Source organism: Hippocampus bargibanti, linkage group LG04 (assembly GCF_051943395.1).
Source record: "Hippocampus bargibanti isolate YZ-2025 linkage group LG04, ASM5194339v1, whole genome shotgun sequence".
Classification (NCBI taxonomy): domain Eukaryota; kingdom Metazoa; phylum Chordata; class Actinopteri; order Syngnathiformes; family Syngnathidae; genus Hippocampus; species Hippocampus bargibanti.
Window position 1 is genome coordinate 26,097,088 of NC_142737.1, and position 27,974 is coordinate 26,125,061.

Below are 27,974 nucleotides of genomic sequence, written 5' to 3' on the forward strand. Positions count from 1 at the left end.
TGCTACACGGGTGCTGGGCACGTAACCAAGTCACCTGACCAAGTCGACCAATGGCGCGACTGATGGCGTGACACGCAACCAAGACACGTGACCAAGTTGACCAATGGCGCGACCGATGGCGTGTCACGTGACAAAGTCACACGGCCAAGTCGACCAATAGCGCGACCGATGGCGGCTCATGTGACCAAGTCGACCAATGGCGCGACCGATGGCGGCTCACGTAACAAGACACGTGACCAAGTTGACCAATGGCGCGACGGATATATCGATATAAACAACAAAAATGGCCGGCGGGGGATGAAAAGGAGCACCGTAATAACCGGATTATCATAATAACCGGGTATCGTACTAAACGGTACTAATTATACATAAAAAGACTAGAAATGTGCAAGGGAAATGAAAATAGTATCGTAATAAGCGGTACTATCGATATAACCGATATCGATATAACGAGACTTTACTGTATGTAATTACAGTATTTTCTAGTCTATAAGGCACACCAGATTATTAGGGGCAAACATTTTTAAAACCTTTTCCATATATAAAGTGCACGGGATTATAAAGCGCACCTTCAATGAATGACATATTCTTAAACTTTTCCATATACAGTATATGATGCACCACATTATAAGGCACAACTTCAACGGATGACATATTTGAAAACATTTTCCATATCCTATAGAAGAAGAATTAATATAGAATTAGGAAAGGTATTGCTATATCGTTGACGAGAAAGGAATGGTTTGACAGCAGTTTTATATTTACTGATTTCTCCATAACAAATTGAATATTTTGAAAATGCAAGCTAATATAATTGCCCCTATCAAAAAGAGAGTTTTTGAATGGAAAATGGCAGATCTTTGCTGCTTTAGCTCTTTAAAAAAACATCAGCATTTGCTAGTTATTGCCATGTATTTGCGTGCAAAGAATGTGGTTTAATGGTTAAATACAAAGTTGAGGTTCTTTTTAATTGACTGAACTTATATTTCATGTCTGGAAAAATTAAGAGACAAGAACTTTTAACAGATGAAAATGAACCATAAAGAACCAATGCTATACCTGTGGACAGCCGGAGTCCCTTTCTCATGCTTTCTGTCTTTTTATTTGTAGCATCAAAACTTCCCAAATCAAAGAGATGACTCAGGCAGACAGTACTTTTCGATTCAAATAAGTGTTCTAATTGGCCAGGGCCATAGGGAGAAAGGTGGGATGATGTAGCAGTCGTAGATGTAGCAAATGATGAAGCTGATTATGCTGTGGCTCATGACTACACAATTGTTGATATTTTAATAACACCCATAAGCCAAACAAACTCCATAAACCCAACACATTTTTCTTCTCCTTTAATTTGTGGTGACTTCTAGTAGAAAGTGTGCACTACTCATCTGTTTGTCTATTTAATATGCAATGGTGGTCATTGGACATCAAGGAGTCATTTGGACTAGTGTAAATGAATTGGCTGCAAAGATTAGCTGGTGCAACCAAGAAAGTGACCCTCATTTTATCAGTACATTTGGCTAATACCCACTTCCAACCCTCTTCACCCCCACACCACGGGTCTTATTGTTGCTCACATCTTGTCGAGTGACTGTGAACAGCCCCCAAACAACAACTGCAGTAAATACACTGTAAGTGGGGTTGCTTAATGGGAGATTTTGCATGCTTAATTGCCAGTATGTATTGAAGGTCCATTAAAAGACATCAGTGTCTTGGAGTACAGCAAATGCTTTGAAGATATGTGAGATGGATTGATCTGATTGAACTTCTTAGAATTCCCCTCTAGATGAAGTAAATGGAAACACAGAGTGCATCTGCAGGTTTAAAAAACATATTAAAGAAAACAAATCAAAAGGACAGAAAATATTGTTTCTACTCTGATAATCCTAAAATTCGGCACAATTTTGCTTGTTTGATTGGTTGGTGCGAGCTTGACTCTGTTTGGCACCATATTTGCCCGAGGGGAAATAATAGTGTTATTTATGAGAACCTTTTTAACCCCAGCTTAATAGCAGCAGTCTGATGGTCAGTGTACAGAGGGACTATCTTGCAGAAGAGGAGGGCGGACCCGGCGTCAGCCATACTGACAAGCTCTTATTTACTGTCTCGATCTATGACTCATTTTATGTACCTAATCGTAAAGAACTTAGATTTATTGAAGGTAATGGGACAGTGGGCAATATCCCATGAGACTGGCAGAATCACTCCACCCTTCTCCAAACCATGGGTTCGTGTCACCTGGCTCCTGACATCTTGCAAGTGGAGGGAAGGCTTGGGGCCCAAATGAACAAGGCTATATTTCAGGCAGATATAGGCAACTGATTTCTTTGTCTCATGAAAACAAGGGCAATAAAAATTGCACTGGCCTAATGGATGGCTCTGCAAGGTTTAATAGGTGCTTATTGGTCAGGTGCTGTGACCCTCTGTGGGACCAAAAGAATACCACCAGCTCGACTGCTTTTCTGAGTTGATTTGTAGAGCCACTATTTAGTAGTGTGGATTAGCATAATATAGAGTGGCTTTGTGCAAAATATTGTCATATGTTGCTTGGGTTTATAGTATATTGTTGGGGGGAGACATTTACATCCTCAGTGAGCATTAAATATGCCCCGTCTCATTAATATCAACAGGAAGCCCAAAAACAAAAATATATTGTAGTACTCCCTTTATTCTGACAGCATTGCTTGCGATCACCCACCACTGAAAATTAGCATCAAACTTTCATTGTTGTGAAAACAGTTTAATCCAATCATGATCTGATGTCACAAAGTGCCACAATACATTTCTGCATACATAATTGTAGCCGACTTAGCCCCGTCACTTAAATTAACCTCTGCCGTAACAGCAGACAGGCTTCACTAATCTCACATTGTTAGCTTTCCGCAGTATGTAGCAAGTGCAAAACAGATCTGGCAGTTAGTGGCAAATTCAGGGGTTTAGAAGGACAATGGGACTTCCATGCCGTTTGAGCTAATATTGTCTAAATGTAATGATGCTGTGAATCTTGGAATTCGTCGGAGGCCGATGGGTGGCATTAGTGGATGGGTGTATAGGGGATTTCTTCTGAAGGGTTCAGCCATCCTACCTCTACTGATTATGTCACTTACTTTTTAAACTCCAAATTGCCAAACCCTTTAATCCATAAAGACCTTTAAATTTACTTTACGTGAACGCCCCCATATGCCCACGCCCTGGCTTATTGTTCAGTCTTCTGCTGTGGGCAATTAAAACGTTGAGAAGCTAATTTGATACCTTGGATGCCACTGCGTTACGCGTTGTACGGTCTGTCCTGAGGAGGAAACTGCCGAGTGACTGACCCCACACAACTCGCTCAGTAAGGCAGCATCTGCAGTTCCATCAAAGCACTTGACTCCAGTGTCACCCGCTGAACGCAGCTTTGTAACTTAAAACAAAACGTGATTGCTCTCTCTGTCAACTTGCTCTCATTGCGGCCGCTGTGGATGAGGTCTCCGCCCGGAAAAAAATAGCTCAAATTTCTCATGTGCTGTGCCATTTTGTCAGTTTGCCTGTTCCACTTATTCAGTGTTTTTTGACTTGCTGAGCTTGAGGGGATGTGAGTGCCATTTCGCACCCAGATCAGAGTTGTGTTGATTGAATTAGACAAAGTCGGGAGATAATTAAGAACCGCAAGGCGCTGCAAAACTGTCTGCTTGGTGAAAATAAGATGCTGCCACATCAATGAGCTAGCTGTCTCTGCTTGATGTCAGTGGTGGGTGATATCATTTGACACCCTTACCTCCTTTCCCTTTAATGTTTCTCCAAATATAATTAATCACACACTGTAAAACCATTGCTTCTGACACATTGCTGCGTTTCCACGGCTTTGTTTGTTTCAATCAGGATTCAAACTGACATCAGAAAAACGTTTTATAGCATCTAAAATACCCAAAACACCCATTACCCAAAACGCAGTATGATATTTTTTGTCAAATGCAAAACACCAATAAAAATGACTTAAAGTGTCCAAAATCTGCAAAAAATTGAGCTGCGAATTGGGCATTTTCAGAAAGTCCCGCCCCCAGTTCGTGACGTAACGCCAAGACGTCTTGCATTGCTTGTGAATCAAAACAATGGCTTCAGATTCGGAGAATATGCTTTCTTGTTACACATCCGGTTATGAATATGATTCAAATAGTTCTGAAGAGGAAAGCATACATGTTTGCAATCGATTAAAGAATTATATGTGCTATTTTGAGGCCACATTGGGGGAAAATCTCTCACCCAAAAAAAGAAGCACAAAATGGATGTCCTCTTCTGGCGGCTTTTGGGTGCAACACGGTTCTCAGACCAAACATGTACAGCAAAATACATTGACGTGATGGAAGGACTGCTACAATGTGTCTTTTCGGTCAGGGGGCGGTCCTTTCGTGACGTCACATACGGACTCGACACCAACTCAAAAACAAGACTTCCTGAATATTCAGAGCGAGTCTTAAAACGTAAAATATAGCTATATACGGTGGAATCTTATTAAAATACGCTCAGTAGAAGTCATTTGAAGCCATTTTACAAATTATGGACACAACTTGTCCGGAGACGTCGGCTGTCCTTTAAAGAGGTGTGTCTGAGATTCATGTTAAATAGAATAAAACCATGTGTGCGAGGAACCGTGTCTGTCTTCTAAATTATTCTAATAGAACAAATATATAATTCCTGCCTTAGTATAAAGCTTTCCTGGTTGTAAATAAACATGAACAATAAAAGCTGAGACATGATAATGTAACTTCAAGATACATATTTTAATTTTTAGCAGAAAATGTGGAATCCATTGCAGGTCACATGCATTTTGGGCATTCTGAAATTCTTCCTTTTTCCAATTTGGCCCATTTTATATCATCCTATTTTATGCATGCGGGCCATATAATGAGTCTCCTTTTCCAGTGCTGGATAGGTAACCTTGCTGTGAGGTTAATGTTGAGGATCGTATAGCTAAGGCCCTAAATTAGACCCTTCTTGTACACTGAAAGCTGTTTTAGCAAGAGTGTCTGCCTTTGTATGTGCAGGCCAGAATGTAAAACAGGGCTGTGAGTGTTCTGAGGGACCCCAATGGGGCCGGACTCAAGGCAAGGAGGGTGGAAGAGCAGAAGAACAATGTGTCAAAGGCTAATTTTCAAAGCCATTCACGACGCTCATCTCTCACTGTGAAGTGGCAAGCGTGGCAAGTGGCTTGCATGTTGTCATGGATACTAAAGCATGGGACCTGAGATGGGTAGCGGGGAACGAATGGTTGCCCTGTCTACAAGATTCCTGTCTTATCTGACCTGATAGATGGTATTGACTGTTCGTTTGTCATATTATAATTGTTCTCAGCAAACATACAATACCCGCTAGTATGAATGTGCTGCGAGGGTAATTGAGTAGAGGGGCGGGGGGTCGAGGGGTATGCAGTAATCCATTGCCTCTTACGCTTACAGAAACAACAGCTCTGTTGCACAAGCTTCAGCGGTCTGATTAGTTGTGAGTAAAGGAGAAGAGGTGTAGCTTCAAGAATAAACTAAAACGGCGGCCACTTCTCTGCATCAATGTGACTAGGTGGGAATAGTCTATGAGGAGTGTTGACAGCAGATGAAACAGAAGGAGGAGGTCCGGGAGTGAATTTCCCCCAACTCTCTGCGTCTGACGAAATAGACAAGGAGAATGATTTTTCATGATAATACAGAAGATGCCTCACTGGGATTAACACTTGTGTCTGCTGGGTTCTGAGCTGAGTCCAAATGACATTGGGTACACAAAGGTGGCATTTGTTCTCTCTTGTTTTGCTATGGGCTCTGTATCCTTGCCATTACTACTGGGATCGGCCCCTGTTGCATATACTTATTCATTTCACAGTGGAATTTATTTGTTTGTTTGTTTGTTGTTTATTTATTTTTTTGGGTACAGGTCACTGGGATAATACTTGACTGTCACGATGTATAGGAAATGACCCAGGGATTTCCTGTTGACCTTTTTCCCAATAATTACAGATACAATTGATATGATAACATGAATATGTATACTTTTCAGCCCAGTACTCTGACTCTTCATTCCGTTTTCTCTGTTGCCATTTTATCAAATTGGATCAAGATCCTCAAGTGTCAATATTCTCAGACCCATGTTTGGTATTCTGGCCCCATTGGTAAACAAAAGGCAGTGGATAGCTCTTTTCGACTGCAGTGTTTCTCAGTGTCGGTAACATTGTGCCTGGCATTTTTATGATTGGCCTGGAGGTTATTTCGGAAAATAATAAATGCATAGTCACAATCTAACTGAAATTCCTTTCGGGAGACCTGATTGCTCACCCCCACAATTTCATACAATTCATAATTTCTGTTGGAAAGGCCAACCATGTGTCTCAAATTCTTAGGAAGAACTGCCTTTCTGGCTCTTGCATGATTTTTTTCATCTGAATATTATTGCGTTCTTTTCACACAAAATTTGACACCATTGTAAAATCCACGAATGCCTTCATGGTGGGGGGAAAATGCTTGAATTGGGCTCGAATATATTTTTTTATTCTTGGTGTTTGCTTGTTGTTTGTCAGCTTACTCTAAGCCAGTCAGAATTAAGTCTGATGGCTCTGCAGAGGACTGTGACGGATAGTTAAAATGATCTGTATGGGGTCTGCTGCGTTGTCTTGTGGATTATGTAAAATGTAGTAAAGTGGTGTTGTCTTGGTTTTTCTATATCAGTGGTTTGTCTCCCCCAGAGTCTTAGTAGCAGGTTTTTCTGTGAATATGCAGCAATGTGATATAATTTCTTCACTGTATCCATAAGAAATCCCTCACAGCTTCTCTTGGGGAGTCCGGTCGATAATGTCAACTCAGTTGGAGACTCAAGGAACAGATGGAATTTTGGCGTTTTTACATCAACACCAGTGTTTAATGTGGTATCTTTCTTTTTGTATAATCTGCCCCTCTTGTGCTGTGCCTTTCATTTGGCCAATTATTACAGCCACGGTGAGAACAAATAGTTTCCCTATTTAATAATTCAGATCACATTCATCTGATACTCAGTTACCATGGGTAAATGTATTTTATTGTCACCATGTGTTACGAATCTGGAGCAATGGAAAGTGGAGTGGGGGATTTTAAATTGCATCTGCGGAGTGAGGGAACCAAGGGTAGGTAATGTGTTCTAATGTTCTCAGCCATATGCATTGTTTTCAGGGCTCATCGGTTTTACATTGATTCCCACTGAAGTGTTTAATTGCATCATGAATATGATCTAATTCTGTCTTTTTTTCTCTAAAAGTGGAGCATGCTCTGAAAATGATGTACAGCCTTGACAGCTCCACATTAAGATGTATTTTATATGGAATGTAAATTCTAGTGTTCAATTGTCCCGGAAAGATAACTAGCTGGCAATGGGGAATGGACTCAACAGTGTAATTTAGTGTCAAAGGGCCGTGAAGGGATAAATCATTTTTCTCCCCTCTTGCTATACTCTGGCATCTTGGGCCTTGATCATTCTCTTATTCTCATGTCATATCTTTCAGACCGCAAATCGTATTTAAAATCCTTCAATGTTCTTAAAAGTCAACTGCTCGCCTTCCTTGTAGTCCGTAGCACCTAGCGGATGGATGGATGTTGGCTTTTCAGTTTGTCATCTTGATTTCATATTCCTTTATGTTTTGCATTCTCATTCTCACCTACATCTAATTTCATTGTCGTACCAGAAGTACAACTGTTTCCTGTTTTTTTTTTCCAAATAATTATGGGAAATGCAGTCCTACTAGCCCAACCATGTGGTCACTGGTCTGTCCCAACACAAGTTGGGCTTTGCTGGTGGCACATTTACAATGTTACAATAGCACCAGACCAGTGCTAAGTTAACAACACACTAAGTTTCCAATATCTGCTGAGCCGAACACAACATCTCAGATTATGGTGAGTGCATGAAAATATTTTAAAACGCACGCGTTTGAGTATTGTGTGTAATAATTGGGTGCACCTAATGGGTCTGCATTGTATGTCAATGCCCCTTTATTTTTGCTGCTGCTCCCCAAAAGAGGTCTTCAGAAGTAGAGCTATTTTTTTTGTGCATCAGTCGACTGATTTTTAAATGTTTCCCTTTGAATATATTTAAGCCATCTGTTGCATGTTGTTTCAGGTTTGGCCCCCTTTCAGTTTCTCTCTTTCCCCAAATGCAATCTTTACTTATTTCATCAGAGTATTTTTTTTAACAAGACCTGCAAGGTCTTGTTATGTAGCCCACAAAAGAAAATCATATGTGTGAACTGATTAAAATCAGTACAGTAATATAAAATTATCATGTGTAATAAGTAATTTTGAGATTTTGAAACATTGTTTTCCCCACTTTGTATTGACTTAAACACAACTATTATAATTTACTTGACTGATTTTATAACCACTAATCTATTAATTTTTTTGTGGACATGTACTAATTTTGTGGTTTCACTGTCATAACGGCACAACTTGCAGCTGACCTGGACTGATCGCCACTCAATCTTGGGTCAAGTGACCACACCTTTATCGGGATTTAACCTCAGTGATCCCAAAAAGTCAACAATGCCCTAGATCAGGGGTGGGCAAACTTTTTGACTCGCGGGCCGCATTGGGTTCTAAAATTTGACAGAGGGGCCGGGCCAGGAGCATTTGGAGAGAGTGTTTGGGCCGGAAATACTCTGAACAAGTTATGTCCATAATTTATAAAATCACTTCAAATGACTTCGACTGAGCGTATTTTACAAAGATTCCACAGCATATAGCTATAGTTTACGTCCACATCCATTTTGGGTACTTTGTTTGGTCTGAAAACTTCGTGTTGATCCGTGTTGATGGTGAAATTAGAAGGAAAACACATAAATAACGCCATGCTGAATCGTTGTGTGTTGCACCAAGACAACTATTTGATATTCGCTGACACAAATTCCCAGCAGAAAAATCAGCCCATTTCCAACGGAGCTTGGGCGCAATCTTCTGCATTTTCTGGGTGCTACATTGCTGTCATTGACGGCTCGAATTGATATGGGAGGACTCCTTGAATCAATTGCAAACATTTATGCTTTCCTCTTCAGAGCTATTTGAATCATATTCATAACTGGATGAGTAACAAGAAAACATCTTCTCCGAATCTGAAGCCATTGTTTTGATTCTCGAGCAAGGCAAGACGTCTCGGTGTGACGTCACGAACAACGGGGGTGGGACCTTCTGAAACCGGATTCATTTTGAAGTCATTTTTATTGGTGTTTTTCATTTAACTAAAAGTATCAGCCTGCCTGATTTGGGTATTTTAGATGCTATAAAACGTTTTTCTGGTGTCAGTGGGAAACAAAAACAAAAAATGGTGCCGGTTGTCCTTTAAATGTAGTATGTACAAACCTCAAGCACAGTAAGCACACTACAACCCAATTTATTAACTGTCTTTTAAATGTGAAAAATATCCCTGATCAGTTAATAAATTTGCCTCAAGGAATATGGCGTTTACATACTATTTCGCAGATACTAGGAGGAGGAAATGGAAATAGATTAAAATAACATATGCACTGTGATTTATCAAGATTGCGTCTGTTTTTAATAAGTTTCCATCGAAGGGGCAAAGTTAAAGAAATCAACATTTATTGAAAAATGGAATCACTTTCAACATTCAAAACATATTCCACAACGAAATATTCAAGCTCAATAATACCTACTTGTGTTAAATTCCGCCAAATCATAGATGGTTTGTCCTGACCGCACGCTCAACAAACTCCTCACTCGCCTACACGCGCAAACAATTCACGTGTACCGTCGCCGAGCACACAGACATAGGCTACCTGCAGTGAAATTTGCATACTCGGCACGGCAGCCAATCAGAAGCCTGCTTCTTTCTTCCGGACTTTCGCAAGCGTTATAAAGTCGTGCAATTGCATATAATTTTCCAAAATAGATGCACAGCACCTCAGCCCAGAAGAAAGATTCAAAAGAAGCTAACAACATATGTGACGCTACAAAACGTAAATTTACATTAAACCGTGACTGTAAAGTGTACGTGAGACTTATGAAAGGGGCTTTGTGGCTTGTAGGAAGCAATGCAAACGTTGCATTGTGCACCGCAATGACAATCGACTACTGCAGCAAAATCTACAGCCATGCACATTTACCGTAAATTAAGCAAGGTAGCATTTGCAGTAGGTGCATGCTTGATTTGAAAAAAAAAACTTTATACTTTGTGACAATGTTTTTTAATGTGATTAGTTGTCTATTTGTGCTTCAAGTTGTGAAAAATGGGGCAGGCAACTTTTCAGTTATCTGCCCTTTTGTTCGCTAATTTTTTGTCATGCGTTTTAGACACTGTTTGTACTATAATTTGGGCAAGTTCGGCGGGCCGGATTAAAAAGCCTAACGGGCCGTATGTGGCCCGCGGGCCGTTGTTTGCCCAAATGCCCTAGATGATGCTCATTATCACTTTGTTCTTTGTGCAGTTGACATTCTTATTAAACATCAGAAAGACACAACCCATGCTATGAATTGGCATTCAATGTAATTGGCCGATTGAAATACATTGGTGATGTCCTTGTCATCCTGTACCTGAAAAGTGATATATACACTGTAACCCACCACTTACCACAGCACAAACTCCTTGTTCTTTGAATTGCTCCCACTGTACTACTGATTTTGACATCTCTCTGGAGGAAAAAGGCCCTTAAAGGACAACCGACGTCTCCGGACATGTTGTGTCCATAATTTGTAAAATCGCTTCAAATGACTTCTACTGAGCGTATTTTACAAAGATTCCACCGCATATAGCTATGCATATTAGCATATTTGACAATAAAGCTGACTTTGACTTTGACTATATTTTGCGTTTTAAGACTCGCGCTGAATATTCCGGAAGTCTTGTTTTTGAGTTGGTGACGACTCCTCACCGTACGTCACTGAAGGAGCGCCCCTGAGCGAGAAAGGACATACCTTGCATCACCTCAATGCATTTTGCGGTACTTTGTTTGGTCTGAAAACTTCGTGTTGATCCGTGTTGATGGTGAAATTAGAAGGAAAACACATAAATAACGCAATGGTGAATCGTTGTATGTTACACCAAGACAACTCTTTGAATTTCACTGACAAAAATTCCAAGCAGACAAATCAGCCATTTCCAATGGAGCTCTGGCTCCATCTTCTGCATTTTCTGTAACGCTACACATCAGTCTTGATCACTCAAAATGACCCTGAAGCCTTCTTTAATCGATTGCAAACATTTATACTTTCCTCTTCAGAACTATTTGAATCATATTCTTAACTGGATGCGTAACAAGAAAGCATCTTCTCCGAATCTGAAGCCATTGTTTTGATTCTCGAGCAGAGGGCGTGACTTTCTGAAAATGCCCAATTCGCAGCTCAATTTTTTGCAGATTTTGGACAAGTCATTTTTATTGGTGTTTTGCATTTGACTAAAAATCTCAGGCTGCGTGTTTTGGGTATTTTTGATGCTATAAAATGTTTTTTTCTGATATCAGTTAGGAAACAAAAAAAGTGATGTCGGTTGTCCTTTAAATCATCAAGTAGGGCTGGAGTGGTTTCCCTTGCTATTTTCATCTCCCAGGGTAAGCTTTTGAGAGGAACGGGTATGTTAAATGAGCCAGGGAGGTCTGCTCAAGGATTTTTTTTGGGGAGGGGTAAGTCAGTCAGTCGACAATCACTGCGCGGCGTTTGAGGCAGCTGTGTGAAGTCATTTTCCAGGAGTGCAAGCGGGAGAAGGGTGCGGATGAGGCAGCGCCTCTGAGCCGGAACAAGTCTGTCTGGGAAGGGATGAAGGCTGCAAAGCCTCGATCTAATTCCCGCTCACACTGCTCGACAGCAGAGACACTCACATCGCAGTCTGTGTGAATTAGGTCCATTTGCTCCTTTCGGTCTGAAAAACACGAACAGAAAGGGAGATGTTGACAACCCCTCAAATCTTTTCCCATCTCCTGACTCCAGAGTTGTTTTTAGCCGTACCTCAAATGCTGTCTTAAAACTTTTGTCTTTCTTTTGTAATACTGGAACTTAAAAAGCAATTCTTTCTGCCACGCAAAAAAAATAAATAAATAAAAAATCAGCACCTGTGGTCTTCATGACTGCTTGCTCGTAAGTCAAACACCTCGAAAGTCGAACAGGTCTTGTTTTTTAACGTGTGGAATGCTTTGCCTTTATTAACGGGATTGCCCTGCAGTTATGAAAGGTTCATCAGGCCACTTATAGCAACCGATTTATGTGTGTCCTATTTCCACCCCAACAAATAAACATATATCCCACCAACTCCTTTCTCCAGAACCAAACAGAACCCAATGTCCGCACATATAACCGTGACCCCAGAGCTGTGCTGTACAGGTCAGTAACTGAAATCAATGTGACTGCCCCAGATACATTGACACCCCCCCCCCCCGCCTCAGGGATTAGCCGCAGTTTGATAGTGGGCAAAAACACTTTTTGAGAAGGCAGACTACATGTTTCACTGAAGACATGGAGAAATTAGTCTCTGAATGCTATCACTCATAAATAGTGATACCCTTGAGAATATTCAAGGCGCACGCCAATCAGTGTTAATGGTGTCTTTTGCTTTCTCTTCAATTCGACCATAAAAGGATTTATAAGAGAACCCTCAAAAATCAATTGCTCTGCTTTCATTTTTAAGGTTGTTTTTAAAGCTCTGTTGCTTGGAAGGAATGGTTGAGATGTTTGTGCCTCCCCCCCAATCCTCTGTCTGTTGCGCTTGTCACTCCTATCACAGCCCTCTGCACCGTCCAAGCCCAGTAATGAGTTGTATTACACGCTCTGTGGTGGGAATGTCTTGTGTTCGGAGGCCGTGTTCAATCTTTGTGCTATGAATAGAGGGAAAGGGGAATGCACTTGGTGTGTCTTGAGAGGCACTGAACTGAAACAGGGTGCAAAGAGTGAAGCTGATGAGAGAAGCGAGCGTTCAGATGACCTTGTGGATGGTATGTTTGTTGATTCTTGTCCGGACATATATCTGATTGTATTTCTGTTGTTGCTCTCACTGGCTGCAAATGGGTGAACTTCAAGAGAAGGTTCCACTAAACCTGACCGGAATTGTCCTTGCGAATCCACTGATCACACTATTTCGTTTGCCCTTGATGGCAGAGCTGAGCATTTCTTTTAATTGTAATCATGATTTAGATTTGCTCATTAATGTGCCTAATTAGAAAAGAGTTTGCTTCCTACCAAAGCAGCTCTCATTCCCGCACCCAGCCCTGAGCGCAGCCACAGCTAACGTTAGCACCGAAAGTGTACACAGCAAGCTCTTCAGCAAACTAAACAGCCCACATACGAGGCATCGTTGATGTGCCTTCTGTAGACTGCAAGAAGTGATTGGTGTTTATTTCAGCACTTTTAGATTGTCATGATGAACAGTGTTATTTCTGAAGTACAGTAAAGTCTCGTTATATCGATATCGGTTATATCGATAGTACTGCTTATTACGATACTATTTCTATGAACGCAAGGACAAAATTTACATGCCGCAGGATCGGATATATCGATAGTCCGGTTATATCGATATTTTTTTCCGACTCCCGAGAATATTGATACAACGAGACTTTACTGTAGTAACAACATACAGCACTATTGACGTGATTTAAGGGTCTCTTTTATTTATTGTTTATTATCTGAAGCAAGTTCAGTGTTGCATACTTGTATTGCTCAGAAAATTGTTTATACTGTTGTTTGATAGGTTATTTTAAGCACTTCTTAAGGATCTGATGTTCTGTTTTATTTTTAAGTTGTAATTCTTTGGAGATTTACAAAAACAAACAAACAGTGATATTCCCCCTCAACTAAAGGTTGCAGATATGACTTTGACTAGTCTCAAGTACAGCAGAAAGTAAATGGCTATAACTGTATCTGTCCAACTCGGCTGAAAAACAATTTTAACAAATAATTATAATGCCATGTTTTCTTATATCTTTAGATATGCCTCAATAATGTAAGGAATTTAAAATAAAAATAGGGGGTTTCTTAGCAATTTTTAGATGAGAGAAATTAATGACATTAATTAACCCAATTTAGTACAGACTGAGTTGATTAATTGCAGATATTTTTAATCGCCTGACAGCACTAGTTTTAACCCTGCTTTGTTTAGTATGCCTAAGCGTCTTAATCCATATTGTGGATACTCTTATATATTGGCCTTTTATGTTTTTCTTTATTAAAACCACATGTGGGCATACCAGTGATGTGCCTTTCTGTGCCGAGGCTCCGAGGCGTGTGCTGAGTAAACAGGTGAAACAATTTGCGAAGCGAGGTATGAGGCGTGGGTCGATTTCGCTTGTGGCCACGCCCAAAGCCTCGGAACGCACGTGGCTACGCCCAATGTCTCATGAGACGGGATTTCTATGTCATCACCCACTCGAAGATTCGAAATAAAATGGCGCACCGGGGCGTCCATGAGCGCATATGGCACTGACACACCAGACTCGCATCTTCAATCGGATTTGTTGTGCATTGGACACACCGTCCACAAGGAAAAAGAAGAGAAGATTCCCTGTTTAGATTCATTTTGAGCAGATCTCTTCGCAAATGGTAGAAATTACAATAACCAGGGCAAATATATAATGTAAACTGTGATGTTTGTTAAAGTCATAAGTGCTTTGCATGGTGGGTCCGAGAGGACATGAATTTCATCTGTGCTGTATGTCATGCATATTAGCATATTTGACAATAAGGCTGACTGACTGACAACACCGTGTATCCTTCGGTTTAAGGTCTTCTCCTTGCCGTTATTTTAAAAGGTGAAGTGTAAACTTTGTTCTCAAGAACTTGGGTACCAACAGAACAGCTTTCCCTCAACAAAATTGAATGAAAGGTGTATCTTGTTCCTTCTTTGTGTGTCAGTGTCTAAAGTAAAGTGATTATTATTTCAAGTAACACACGCACATTCATTCACCACCCATCACTCGTGCATACACATTAAGACGCCCACACCCCGCCCCATAGCCTTACAACTCGACACAATTGTTGCATGAAGTGAGTGAAGAAAATTGGAGAGAAGCGAAGGAAGACATACACTAGGCCTGGGCTGTGCGCTATTGGGAACCATTCTCTGAGTTGACCTCAAGTAGTGTTTGGCCAACATGTTGGTGTGAAATCAGCTCAGTTACCTAAATCAGTGAATAAATCACTGAATTTCCTAAGAACCATAGTTCAGAGTTAAAAAATGCTAGTGTTGAGGTATTTATCAGGAGGAAAAAAAATCAATGGTGTTTTGATTGCGCACAAGCCTATCACCTCGTAAAGTATGTTTGAAGTTTGTGAGCCCTTGCTGATGTCTCTCCTTTTGACCCCTTAAACTGCACACACGAAAACTGGTCATGTATGCTGTGTGACTCAATGATTTATCATTATCGTACCGATGTCTACACATGAACATTCAAAATTTCTCTTAAAAATTCTTAAAAATTAAGGACTACATATATTCATTCATCTTCCGGACCACTTTATTCAGCACCCCCTGCGAGTGTCGCGGGGGCTGCTGGAGTCTATCCCAGCCCTCTTCGGGCACTAGACGGGAGACACCCTGAATTGGTTGCCAGCCAATTGCAGAGCACACAATGACAAACAACCATTCACTCCCACACTCACACGTAGGGACAATTTAGAGCATAGGTGTCAAACTCAAGTCTCGGGGGCCAAATCTGGCCCGGCACATCATTGTCGGCCCGCAAAAGCAAGTCCATGATGCTTGCTAAAGTTTGAACCAAAATTTCAAGTTGTCTCAGGTAAACCACAAAAACAGTTACATTATTACATTATTAGAAAACATTATTTTTGACTTCAAATGTGAAAACTAGTTATTCATTCATTTGTTGTGCGCTCTGTATGGAATGTGTGGAAGGGATTAAACATTCTAATGGCTTCTCCAAATTCATAACGGCCCCCGAGAGGAAAGCGTAACGACAATGTGGCCCGCGGCAAAAATTAGTTTGACACCCTTGATTTAGAGTGTTCAATCAGCCTGCCATGCATGGTTTTGGAATGTGGGAGGAAACTGGAGGACAATGAGCTTGAGCGAACAGCTAACACGTACACACCCAACTCGCATCTTCAATCGTATGTGTTCTGCATTGGATGCACTGTCCACAACAAAAAAGAAGAGAACATCCTCTGTATGGGATCATTTGGAAAAAGGTACAAATTGTAATAACCAGTGCGAATACAGTCTATAATGTAAACTACTGTGACAACACGTGTTAATGTCTTTCTTCTACTTGATATTTCAGTGTCTAAAGAACTTGGGTACCAACAGAACACCTTTCCCTCAACCAAATGAATGAAAGGAGTGTCTTGTTCCTTGTTTGTGTGTCAATGTGTAAAGTCAAGCAATTATTCTTTCAAGTAACACACACGCACATTCATTCACGTCACACCTCCCTGCAATTTTTACGGTGGTTATTTGTTCGTTAAGAGGAGTAGGGATGGCAAAGAAAACAAATAAAGTTGGCACGATTCTCAGTTTTATCTCAGAAGTCTGACTTTATTCTCAGAATCCTGACTTTAATCTTCAAACTCTGACTTTAAAATTCAGTGAATTCAGAGATAAACATGCGCATAGGAAGACATAAGGGAAGGTTTATGGATGTAATAATAATAATAATAATAATAATACATTTAATTTCTAAGCACCTTTCAAAACTCTCAAGGACACTTTAGCTGTCAAAAACTAATCTAGTTAGAATTGACTATCTTGTTCATTATTAAGCTCTCAGTCGAACAGGAGTGGTCCATCGATGAAAATGTTTCTTCAGCCGTCATCTGTACTTCTTTGAAGGTGTCGGACGTTTCGCATCTTATCCAAGAAACTTCGTCAGCAAACTAAAGTCTTACTGGTAGTTTAGGCCCTATATATATAAAACCCTCGGGGGGAGGTTAAAATTTTATTAAAAGAACATAGATGGTTTGAAAGGGGAGTAAAAGAAGCGATTTTCATAAAACAACTAAATCCTTCATGAAACCGGTTTGGTGGGGTGAGGTTCAATTTGGATCGTTCCTACAATAGCCTGCTTAGGCAACATAGGATTAGTAATACTGAAGAGGTGATACCGGTCGAAGTGGGGCAATCAGGCCAGTCATTAGTCAGTACCATAGCAACAATCAGTGGAGTTACAGGGAGTAGTCCTTTGCTCCCCCCAACCTGAGAGCAGGGTCCTATCAGAGCACCGCCATGTCTGGACAGTAGGGATATATATATAGGGCCTAAACTGCCAGTAAGACTTTAGTTTGCTGACGAAGTTTCTTGGATAAGAAGCGAAACGTCCGACACCTTCAAAGAAGTACAGATGACGGCTGAAGAAACCTTTTCATCGATTTCTGCTAAAACATAATTGATGTGGATGCTCAACCTCGTCAACTCTTCAATAAAACAACATATACCTTATTTATTCGAGGATAACGCTCACACATGTATAATGTGCACCCCTAATTTTCAATTAAAAATGGGTATAAAATTGTGTTTCACTTTTTCTCGGCTCAGACCAATCATTGTGATAAAAATTATTTATTGACAATGTAAACACTGATTTGAAACTGGATATTGGTAATTGTGCAAAACAGCAATGCTTAACTCACGTTTCAGTGTGGGTGAGGCGAGGAAAGGAAATGAAGCATAGCTAAAGAAATGGTAATCAACAATCAAAAAAAAGGAATGTGCGTGATCCGGGTCTTTCCCGAGAATCAAAACTGAAGGGCGAGAATACCAATGGAAATGCTGTCCCCCTCCTGGAAGGGATAAAGCATTAAATATACAGTATATGATATTTTTTTCGCAGGCCTCGTTTATAACACACACCCAAACTTTGATTTCTTTTTTAGGTAGAAAATTTTGCGCATTACAGGAAGGGCATCCGACGTAAAAGCTTGGCCAAAACAAACATGCAGATCAAACCTCTAAAGATGGAGGACACTGATTTGCTGTGGCGACCCCGTCAAGGGAAAAGCCGAAAGGAAAAGAAGATACTTGAATACATACGATACATACAGTATAAACAATTAATTTCTTCCAAATTTATGAGTTACAGTAATCCCTCGCTACTTCGCGGTTCACTTATCACGGCTTCAGTGCATCACAGATTTTGTTCAGGTGAATTTTTTTTTAATGTTATTTTTTATTAATGGCATGCAAATGTGCAAACAAACAAAGTAAAAGAAACAACACTGCAAACAAAGTAGAATAAAATCAAACACTCTGGCTCATGTAGCTTTGTGCTCCATGAGCCGTTCTCTATTCTCGAAAAAAAAAGAGACAAAAAAAAAGAGAGTGCCAACTACCGATAACAATGTTCTTCTCTCGGAAAAGACTCCTTCAGTAGAAAAAGACGCTACAGCGCAGCGGTGTCACGTGCGAATTGACAGCTGGGGGCGGGGCCGCCCACCTAGGGCAGGCCCCTACCTCCACCACCTGCTGTCAATTCTCTAATCACGGACACGGTATTCAGATGGGTCGCGGTCACCTTGCTCGTGCCGGATGATTGGTTCTTACCTTGCATCTCAACCGTACCCTGGACTCTATCTTCGGTGCGTGAGCTTATCCGGTCCAAGGTGTTTTCCCACCGCGTCCCGTAAATTTAATTTGTCTTCCGGGATTGCGTACTTTTGCACCCCCGTGTGCGTTTTGATTTCAGACGTAGTAGGCGGGACGGTTTTCCCCTTGCCTGCCTACGCGTCGTGTTTTAGTCTTCTTTATTTGTTACTTCCCTGGTCCACTTGTTTTTTGGACCAGCGCCTTTTGTTTGTTAATAAAATCTCGCAAGGATCGTCCGTCTCTGTCGCCTGCTCTGATCGAGACTTTCTGTCTCGATCGGAACGTGACAAGCGGACTCAGGACGAATAGGAGCAGCAGCAAAATAGAGTTTTACAACACAGTTCTTTAAACTATTAAAAAATAGGTTTTATTTTTTTGTTTCATTCTGCAGTATGTATGCAGTATGTGCATTGTTTAAAAAAATCTTACTACATTGTACTTCACGGATTTCACCTATCGCAGGCTATTTTTGGAACGTATCGCCCGCGATGAACGAGGGTTCACTGTATATTGATGGAGCTCAATTACAACTTTCTTGTACTTTTTGTCACGTCCGCACGAGGAGTGGCAACTGATCTCGTAGGACGAAGAAAAAAGGGGAGCTGGATCCAAAATACTCGATGGAGACAGTATAGTTCAAAAAGGGTTTTACTGAGACACGCAGGGACAAACAGAAGGTAACAAAACAGAACAGTGAGGCACGACGGCCGAGCTGGGCTAACCTGCGTACTGTGCGGCGACAAGGTCAGGAACTGAGGTAATACACCGGCGAAAACTGAGCGAAACCGGGTGGCTTTTATAGCCAGAAGGCACAATCAGTGGAATTGGAATCAGGTGATCGAGCCCGGAAAGCATGGGTGCGCACCGAACGCCAATCAGGATGTGACATTTTTCTTAGCTCATTATACGTGTGTATTCCTCGCATGCACTGCTCCAAGAGGTCTAAACTGTATTCATTTGTTTAATTCATTTTTATTGCTATAATTTATTTGCATTCTTATGTGAATTTGTTCTTCATTTATTTTCTATTATTGAATTCATTCAAGTTGAATTTAAAGTGACAATTTAAAAGATTCCTGGAAATGTTATTGGCGAATCAACACATATTTCCACGTGGTATGGCACAAACTGTGATACTCAAAGCTCAAGGTTAGTTCATTAAGTGCACGTACTTGGTAAAAAAACAATTAAACAAATTGAACGCAATAAAGAAATAAGGGATGTTGCTTATTCAAGATTTTATTGGGTGCAAAAACACATTCAAAGTGAGGCTTGAGTAGTTCGAGTTTTCATAGTTGAGTTTTCATAGTTGAATAAATTCAAACTTTCACATTCACTGAATAATTATTTAAATTAATCACGATTTTCCTATCAAACAAATTAATCAATGTTCTCATTTTTCCCTTAATCGCTCAGCCTTATGATAAAGCATGGATGAAAATCAGTTTTGGTTTGGCTCATTCATCACTTGATCATCTCATTTTGACCTTTCATAAAACCTTGCACGGCACATGGCTACAGGCTAAGTGATTTTAGGAGGCATGGTTCTTATTCCCATTTGTAGGGTTGTATTTTGCACTACAATGGCAACAAACGAACGGCCCCCCCGATCAGAACAGGAGTGGTGTCTTGTTATTAGACTTCTGTGCTCAACACGGATTGTCTATAACAAACACTTTATTCAAACATAAGGGTATCCATATGTGCACGTGGCACCAGGACACCCTTGGTCGCAGTTCGATGATTGACTTTATAGTTGTATCATCGGATTTGCGGCCTCATGTTTTGGACACTCGAGTGAAGAGAGGGGCGGAGCTGTCAACTGATCACCACCTGGTGGTGAGTAGGCTCCGTTGGTGGGGGAAGATGCCAGTCCGACCTGGAAGACCCAAACGTGTTGTGAGGGTTTGTTGGGAACGTCTGGCAGAATCCCCTGTCAGAAGGAGTTTCAACTCCCACCTCCGGCAGAACTATACACATGTCCCGGGGGTCCGAATGGACCATGTTCCGTACCTCCCTTGCTGAGGCGGCAAATCAGAGTTGCGGCCGTAAGGTGGTTGGTGCCTGTCGTGGAGGCAATCCCCGTACTCGCTGGTGGACACCAGTAGTAAGGGATGCCGTAAAGCTGAAGAAGGAGTCCTACCGGGCTTATATAGCCTGTGGGACTCCTGAGACAGCTGACACGTATCGACTAGCCAAGCGGAATGCAGCCTCTGTGGTCGCCGAGGCAAAAACACGGGCATGGGAAGAGTTCGGTGAGGCCATGGAAGCCGACTTCCGGACCGCTTCGAGGAAATTCTGGTCCACCATCCGGCGTCTCGGGAGGGGAAAGCAGTGCACCACTAACACTGTGTACAGTGAGGGTGGGGCGCTGCTGACTTCGACTCGAGACGTCGTGAACCGGTGGGCAGAGTACTTCGAAGACCTCCTCAACTCCACCAACACGCCTTCCTTGGAGGAAGCAGTGTCTGGGGACTCCGAGGTGGGCCCTCCGATCCTTGTGACTGAAGTCACCGAGGTGGTTAAAAAGCTCCTCGGTGGCAAGGCCCCGGGGGTGGATGAGATCCGACCGGAGTTCCTAAAGGCTCTGGATGTTGTGGGGCTGTCCTGGCTGACACGCCTCTGCAACATTGCGTGGTCATCGGGGAGAGTGCCTCTGGATTGGCAGACCGGGGTGGTGGTCCCCCTTTTTAAGAAGGGGGACCGGAGGGTGTGTTCCAACTACAGAGGGATCACACTCCTCAGCCTCCCTGGAAAGGTCTATTCAGGGGTCCTAGAGGGGCGGGTCCGTCGGAAAGTCGAGCCTCAGATTGAGGAGGAACAGTGTGGTTTTCGTCCCAGCCGCGGAACAGTGGACCAGCTCTACACCCTTAGCAGGGTCCTCGAGGGCGCATGGGAATTCGCCCAACCACTCTACATGTGTTTTGTAGACTTGGAGAAAGCGTTTGACCGTGTCCCTCGTGGAGTTCTGTGGAGGGTACTTCGGGAGTATGGGGTACAGGAGCGGCTGATACGGGCCGTTCGGTCCCTATATGACCGATGTCAGAGTCTGGTTCGCATTGCCGGCAGTAAGTCGGAATCGTTTCCAGTGAGGGTTGGGCTCCGTCAAGGCTGCCCTTTGTCACCGATTCTGTTCATAACCTTTATGGACAGAATTTCTAGGCGCAGCCGAAGCGTTGAAGGTTTCCGTTTTGGTAGCCTCAGTATAGCATCTCTGCTTTTTGCAGATGATGTTGTACTGTTGGGGCCTTCAAGTGGAGCTCTCCAACTCTCGCTGGAGCGTTTCGCAGCCGAATGTGAAGCCGCTGGCATGAGAATCAGCACCTCCAAATCTGAGACAATGGTTCTCAGTCCGAAAAGGGTGGAGTGCCCTCTCCGGGTCGGGGAGGAGATTTTGCCTCAAGTGGAGGAGTTTAAGTATCTGGGTGTCTTGTTCACGAGTGAGGGTGAAAGGGATCGAGAGGTCGACAGGCGGATCGGTGCGGCGTCTGCCGTGATGCGGACTTTGTACCGATCTGTCGTGGTGAAGAAGGAGCTGAGCCAAAAAGCAAAGCTCTCAATCTACCGGTCGATCTACGTCCCAACCCTCATCTATGGTCACGAGCTATGGGTTGTGTCCGAAAGAACGAGATCCCGGATGCAAGCGGCCGAAATGAGCTTTCTCCGTCGGGTGTCCGGGCTCTCCCTTAGAGATAGGGTGAGAAGCTCGGTCATCCGGGAGGGGCTCAAAGTCGAGCCGCTTCTCCTCCACATCGAGAGGAGCCAGATGAGGTGGCTCGGGCATCTGATTAGGATGCCCCCGGGACGTCTCCCTCGCGAGGTGTTCCGGGCATGTCCCACTGGCAGGAGACCCCGGGGACGACCCAGAACACGCTGGAGAGACTGTCTGTCTCCCAGCTGGCATGGGAACGCCTCGGGATCCGCCAGGACGAGCTGGAAGAAGTGGCTGGGGAGAGGGAAGTCTGGGCTTCCCTACTGAAGCTGCTGCCCCCGCGACCCGACCCTGGATAAGCGGCAGAAGATGGATGGATGGATGGATGGATGGCAACAAACTCCAATTATTCTCAAAACAGTCTGTAATCTTTAGTTTACATACAAATTGCCTTCTCTGCATGCATTCATCATTGCTGATACTCAACCCACTCTGAAATGAAACATCTTTCTGAAATGAATCATGGATCGCCTCTTTGGTGTAATTGTGTGTGTCTTGAATGTAGTTGAGTCACTTCTGTGCTCTTCTTTGAAATTTCTTTGCTTGCTTGGATGGCGTTTGATGGGAGAACATTTCCTTGGTTTTCTTACCTTCGCTTGGATGTTGTCGCTTTGCATATCTTGAAAAACTACATGCCTTTTACTGTCTGCAATTAGCCCGTAGCTAATTAAATATAAATCCAACTTAAAAGTGCAGTGCTGCAAATCAGATTTGTTGTCTGCTTGATTTAATAATTATGTGGAAAACATAGCAAATGAAAAAAAAACAATTTTAGTTACCTATTGACATCATAATGCTGGTCTGCATCTATCTGCGCTCTGTGACAGAGAGGTGACCAGTCCAAGGTGTCATCTGCCTTCCACCCAAATAGAAAATGAATGGATCATTAATCTCATTGATTCTTTTTTTTTTTGGGGGGGGGGGGGGGGGAAGTCATGGCACATTTGGTGGAAAGTTCATTCTCTGTTGTATCAAACTTTCACGTTTTTCCAATGGTCTTGTGAAGTGTGCATATGGGTGCAGGGCCTTGAAAGCACACACACCTCATTATGCAAAACAGAGATGTTTTCCCCAGGAAGCCCACCATGTTCATTCCACTGCATGGATGCAAGGCAGTCTGCCATACGTCAACCTGCTGCTGGTGTAAAAAAAAGGAAAACATGAAGAAATGCTCCGGCAGTGCTTTCTGTTGTGCTCTACTTGTTTCTGACGGTTTTTGTTGTCCCTGTAGTTTCCAAGCTTGTCCTGTGAGACATACTGACACCAGAGTTACAGATGGGAGGCATTGGACCGAGGAAGCCAATGTCACACTATGAATTGGAATTCACAGTTGGGATGAAATGTGAAACAAAAATGCCATCACACGTATGCTTTTCACCATTTGTTCACCCAGCGTTTTTCGAGCTTAGTCTCCCTTGTCTCGTCACGAAAGCCTGGCTGAGAGGGCGGGGGGGGGGGGGGGGTGGCTCCTAATAATCTGTGATTTGTTCTGTATGACTCCATGTTTATCTGACTGGGTGCTTTGTCTTTCCAAGCGTTGCTTGTGCATCTCTCTCACCTTGCTTGTTCAGTCATAGCAGTATCTTGGATACAAATGGATGTACTGTGTTTTGATATGAGCAAGCACTATCAAAGGAAAGCAAAGAATACACTTCTCTCCAAATGACGAAGGCAGAATTATTCCCAGTCAGTTAAGTGTGCTTTGATTCCTATGCAAGTTTAATCTGTAGAAATCGATGAACGGGTGCTGGTTGGGTCTTGTATTCAACAGCAGCCCTGCTTGATGGGTACACGGACAACCAAATAAATGAAGTGTGGGAGCATTCGTCTTTCTCCTGGCAAATTGGGCTGCGAGGTCTCAACTAATTGATTGATCGCATGACTTGCTGATACAATCAAAGCCCGGCTTGATTTATGGCGATAAATCGATTGATTGATACGGCTTTCTGCAGAGGGCTAAATGGGTGATTCTGGGGAGAGGTGGGGGAAGGACACATTGTCGTCAGTCATCCATCTTGGTGCTGTCACCCTTGTTGGTTTAGTGTGGTATTCAGAAATGCCTGCATGTCCCTCCTGACATTTCCAATGAGCCGACTGGCAATGACCTGCTCTGGATTAACCTCTACTTGTTCCCTCTCATAAGCACCGCTGAGAGGAAAAGATGGGGTGCAGCAGCAGTCGGGGACAAAAAGACGAAATGTGACTTTTCTGGTATGCCGTTTGGATGCATCAGTCGGCGGAATAACAAAAATTAATGCCATATTCCAGAGTGAATCAAAACAAATTTCTCGAGCGATGTAAGCAAGGCTGCTCGTTGATTCTTCCCTGATTACTTTCGGGCGTGTGTTGATTTACGGTAAAATCGTGTCGCATCTCTCCACGTGCTTGCCTGTCCTCCTGCCTGTTCAAAATATGAAATGAAAGTGAAACACGGAAGCTCCAGCGTGAGGAGGAGGGTTGTGAATGCGTGGGCAGTGTTGCATCAAATAGATTTTGTTTCCTCTTGTGTAAACGCCTAATGTGCGCCGAGTGCCCTGACACAGATGAATGTAAGGAATTTGCTGTAAAGACTTAACGGCCCTTTTGAGAGACAAAGCTACGAATCAGTCGTGTGGAACGTGCATACCCCAGTAACAAAGACACCCCGACATCTCCCACCCCAACGCCACCAACACACATCTGTATGCATCTTCTCTCCTTGTCTTTTACATGTACACATAAACACAGTGCATGTACGTACACTTCCGCCAAGGTACTTGGCCTTTCATGAATAGTGCATCATAGCAATCTGCCTTTGTTTACCGACGCAGAAAGAGTCCTGGCTTGGTCATACATTATTTTGAAAACCTTTACTGCGCGCTGTGTAGAATATTGTAAAATATTCCCTTGACCAGATTGCATTTTGAATTTACAACGCTACCCAATGCCAGAAAACAGGGCACATTCCAAAATGATTCATGTATAAAGTGCCCTTTTACGTGTCTGCTCCCATTCCGCTGCGCTGGTACTGATCTTGGAGCTTTTGTGACAGGACTCAAAGCGCCGAGCCGCTTGTTGTCATCACTAGTTTTATTCCCACTCTCACCGCTCTATTTAGATTCATTTTTATTTTTGGTTCAAATGCTGTAAAATGAAGGCACCTCAGAGAGAAGTCGGGTAAGGTAGCATTCCCATTCTTTCACAGCCAGGTGGCCTCGGTTTTATGTCGCTGGGTCTCAAGGGCCCTATAACCGAGTCTGAGTGAGAGGAGGGACCTCTCTCGGCACTACACATGCAGGTGGTATGAAACGTGACCGCCTCTCCATACCTGAAATATTCAGATTCTTCCAGCAGTGGAGCTTTGATCTCGTTGCAATCGACAGGGGAAAACCGAGAAGAGTACCGGGGAGAAAACAACAAAAACAAGAGGAAGAGCAGCACACCTGAGAGTGAACAGATTGACATTTCTTAAGAAAGAATAAACAATTGCAGGTTAGCTGTGTTGAATTGCTCCAGCTCATCGTTTCTGGTGAAAGTGGGCCATCGCAGTGGCAAGTGCAACTGACGGTGCATCCTGCCTCTCTCCTCAACTGACCTGATTGGTGGCGTTTTAGAAACAAACCATCAACAATTTACCGTGCCCCTCTTTAAAAGTAAATTGGAAAGCTCGTCTTTCATTTAATTGTTGAAGTTGAGCAACAAATCAACATACTTTCTTTTCAAGCAGCCTGTTTTATCGTGTAGCCTTCAATTTGAGTTTCCTGTCTGCCTTTTACAATTTCAAAACTCCAACTGAGTTAAGTGTCTTCTTAGGTGTCAATGTATCATAAGACTGTGTTACTACTCAGAGAGAACGTGCCAAATATTTTTTTGAATTTTTTTTTTGTTCTTTTGACTTCAAGACGGCGCCGCGAGAGTGGCTGCCTTTCCAGCAGCTCATGTATTTCGTTTTTCTACTTTCATTCCTTTCATCACTTTGCTGCTGTGAAATGTAAATTTCTCCACTGTGAGACTAATAAAGGCATATCCAATCCAATCCAATCCAATCCAAATAACGACAACAACCATGCTGCCACAGACTTGCAAAAGGAGCAAGAACAATTACCTGCACTAATGAAGATACCTAAATTGGTAGACTAAGCACCTTCATTCGGGTATATTCACGTCAGTGTTTCATTGCGCACGCAATTTCTACACGAAGGATGGTTGGATGATGCGACACTACTTGTGATTCTGAACAGATTGTGTCATATATTTGCCTCCTCTTAAAAATTAGACTGTACATGAATAACAATGATGTTTTTACCGGATTCCGTACTGGTGAGTTGTAAGAAATAATCATATGCATGCAAAAGGAGGCCTTTTTTGGAATTTAAAGGAGAGATGTGTTGACAAGTAGGCTGTCCTCTACTGCCTTGGGTGCCAAAAACACTCAAATGAAGCTGTGTATGACGAATAACTGGCTGACAACACTGTTTACACCTTTTGCTGATGATCAAAACGCTCATACAAATTTCTTTCCTTGTAAGATTTAGCATGCTGTTTAAAGACAGTTTGACATGGAGGGGACTAATTGTTGCGGATGATTTGTCAGCCATCCCAATCATGATTTTCCAGCGAGCGGTGTCAAAATGAAAGATAAACAAATATTGGATGGTTAAGTCTGCCACACAGTGCTCAATTTGTGAAAGGGTGTGAGGCGGCAGTAGTCTTGCAAACATGTGTGTTTGTAAGCAATATAACAGATAAAATAGCGACAATTAATTTTCTGTCTTTTTACTTTTTTTTCAATTAAATTTTGGACACATTTTACGAACCCAGGAATAATTGGGCAATAAAGCGAAAACTACATTTAAAAAAAGGCGAGACCATGTACACGACTACATGACCATGCTTTGCGGACCGACCACCTGTCACACGGCTGACCTGCACCAAAAAAACGGTCGTGGAAGACGCACTGAACCCTTTCAGGGGCAGCGGTTACTAAAGTAGACAATGTTATCAGGTGACAAGTTGCATGAAATGGTTACATTTGCAGCGGATTTGAACCAATTCAACATGGACCTGAGTGGACATTCACCGACTTGTAGGCTGCACTGCGTGAGAATAAATGTCACATGCCTATTGTTCATGCAAATGTCAAAGCTTGTGAAACACCTCAAAGTCATTGCTTATTAATGACAACAATTTATTGTTGCTGGAAATAGAAGCTAGGTCGAGTGTTTTGGCCTCAAGTAGGTGTGGTGTGTTGCATGATGGGGGCTTGGTCTTCATGGGTGACCCCCCCCCCCCTCCCCGAGTCTTTTTATTCTGGCTGAAGATCTATGGATTTATATTGGTGTGTGTGCACATGAGCAGAGAAGGAGAAAAGGAGTTTTTATGCAATATTTGCAATGTGTGCTCATGCGATGGCCGTGTGAATTGGAGCAGCTCGAGCCAAATTAGCGGAGGCTGAAATTGGAAGAACAGCAGTCTGGGCTAAACAGATGGAGGGAGATGCCAGGTGATTGCAGCGCCCCAGTCCTTCCCTATCGGAAGCCGCATGATCAGCTTGTGTTGTGAGCACCGGGTCATGGAGGTCAGTAGCTCCTTCTCTCTGAACACACTCGTACACGCCACAGACACACCGTTGACCAATTTTTCAAAATGGGTTTGCATCTGAAGCACTGATAAGAGTTAATTATGGCTGTGTCATACAGCCACAAACGTATGGACTTTTTCACAAAGCTCTGACAGCAACTCAGAACTCTGTCCCCTCCCTCCCGCTTGCCCAATG

The 27,974-nt window shown here is 42.6% G+C and overlaps 1 protein-coding gene across 4 annotated transcripts in view; it reads left to right on the forward strand.

Moving 5' to 3' along the window:
* The window catches only part of cux2b (cut like homeobox 2b), a 123,551-nt gene that overhangs the window by 13,414 nt on the left and 82,163 nt on the right, over positions 1-27,974 (forward strand). The window contains exon 1 of one of the 4 annotated variants that reach the window (XM_088994905.1): positions 12,817-12,913. The exons of the other annotated variants lie outside the window; for them this stretch is intronic. Coding sequence (XP_088851031.1) covers positions 12,878-12,913 — 36 coding nt within the window. The 5' untranslated portion in view covers positions 12,817-12,877. Of the gene's footprint in view, positions 1-12,816; positions 12,914-27,974 lie in introns of those variants that run through there. 4 annotated transcript variants of the gene reach the window in all.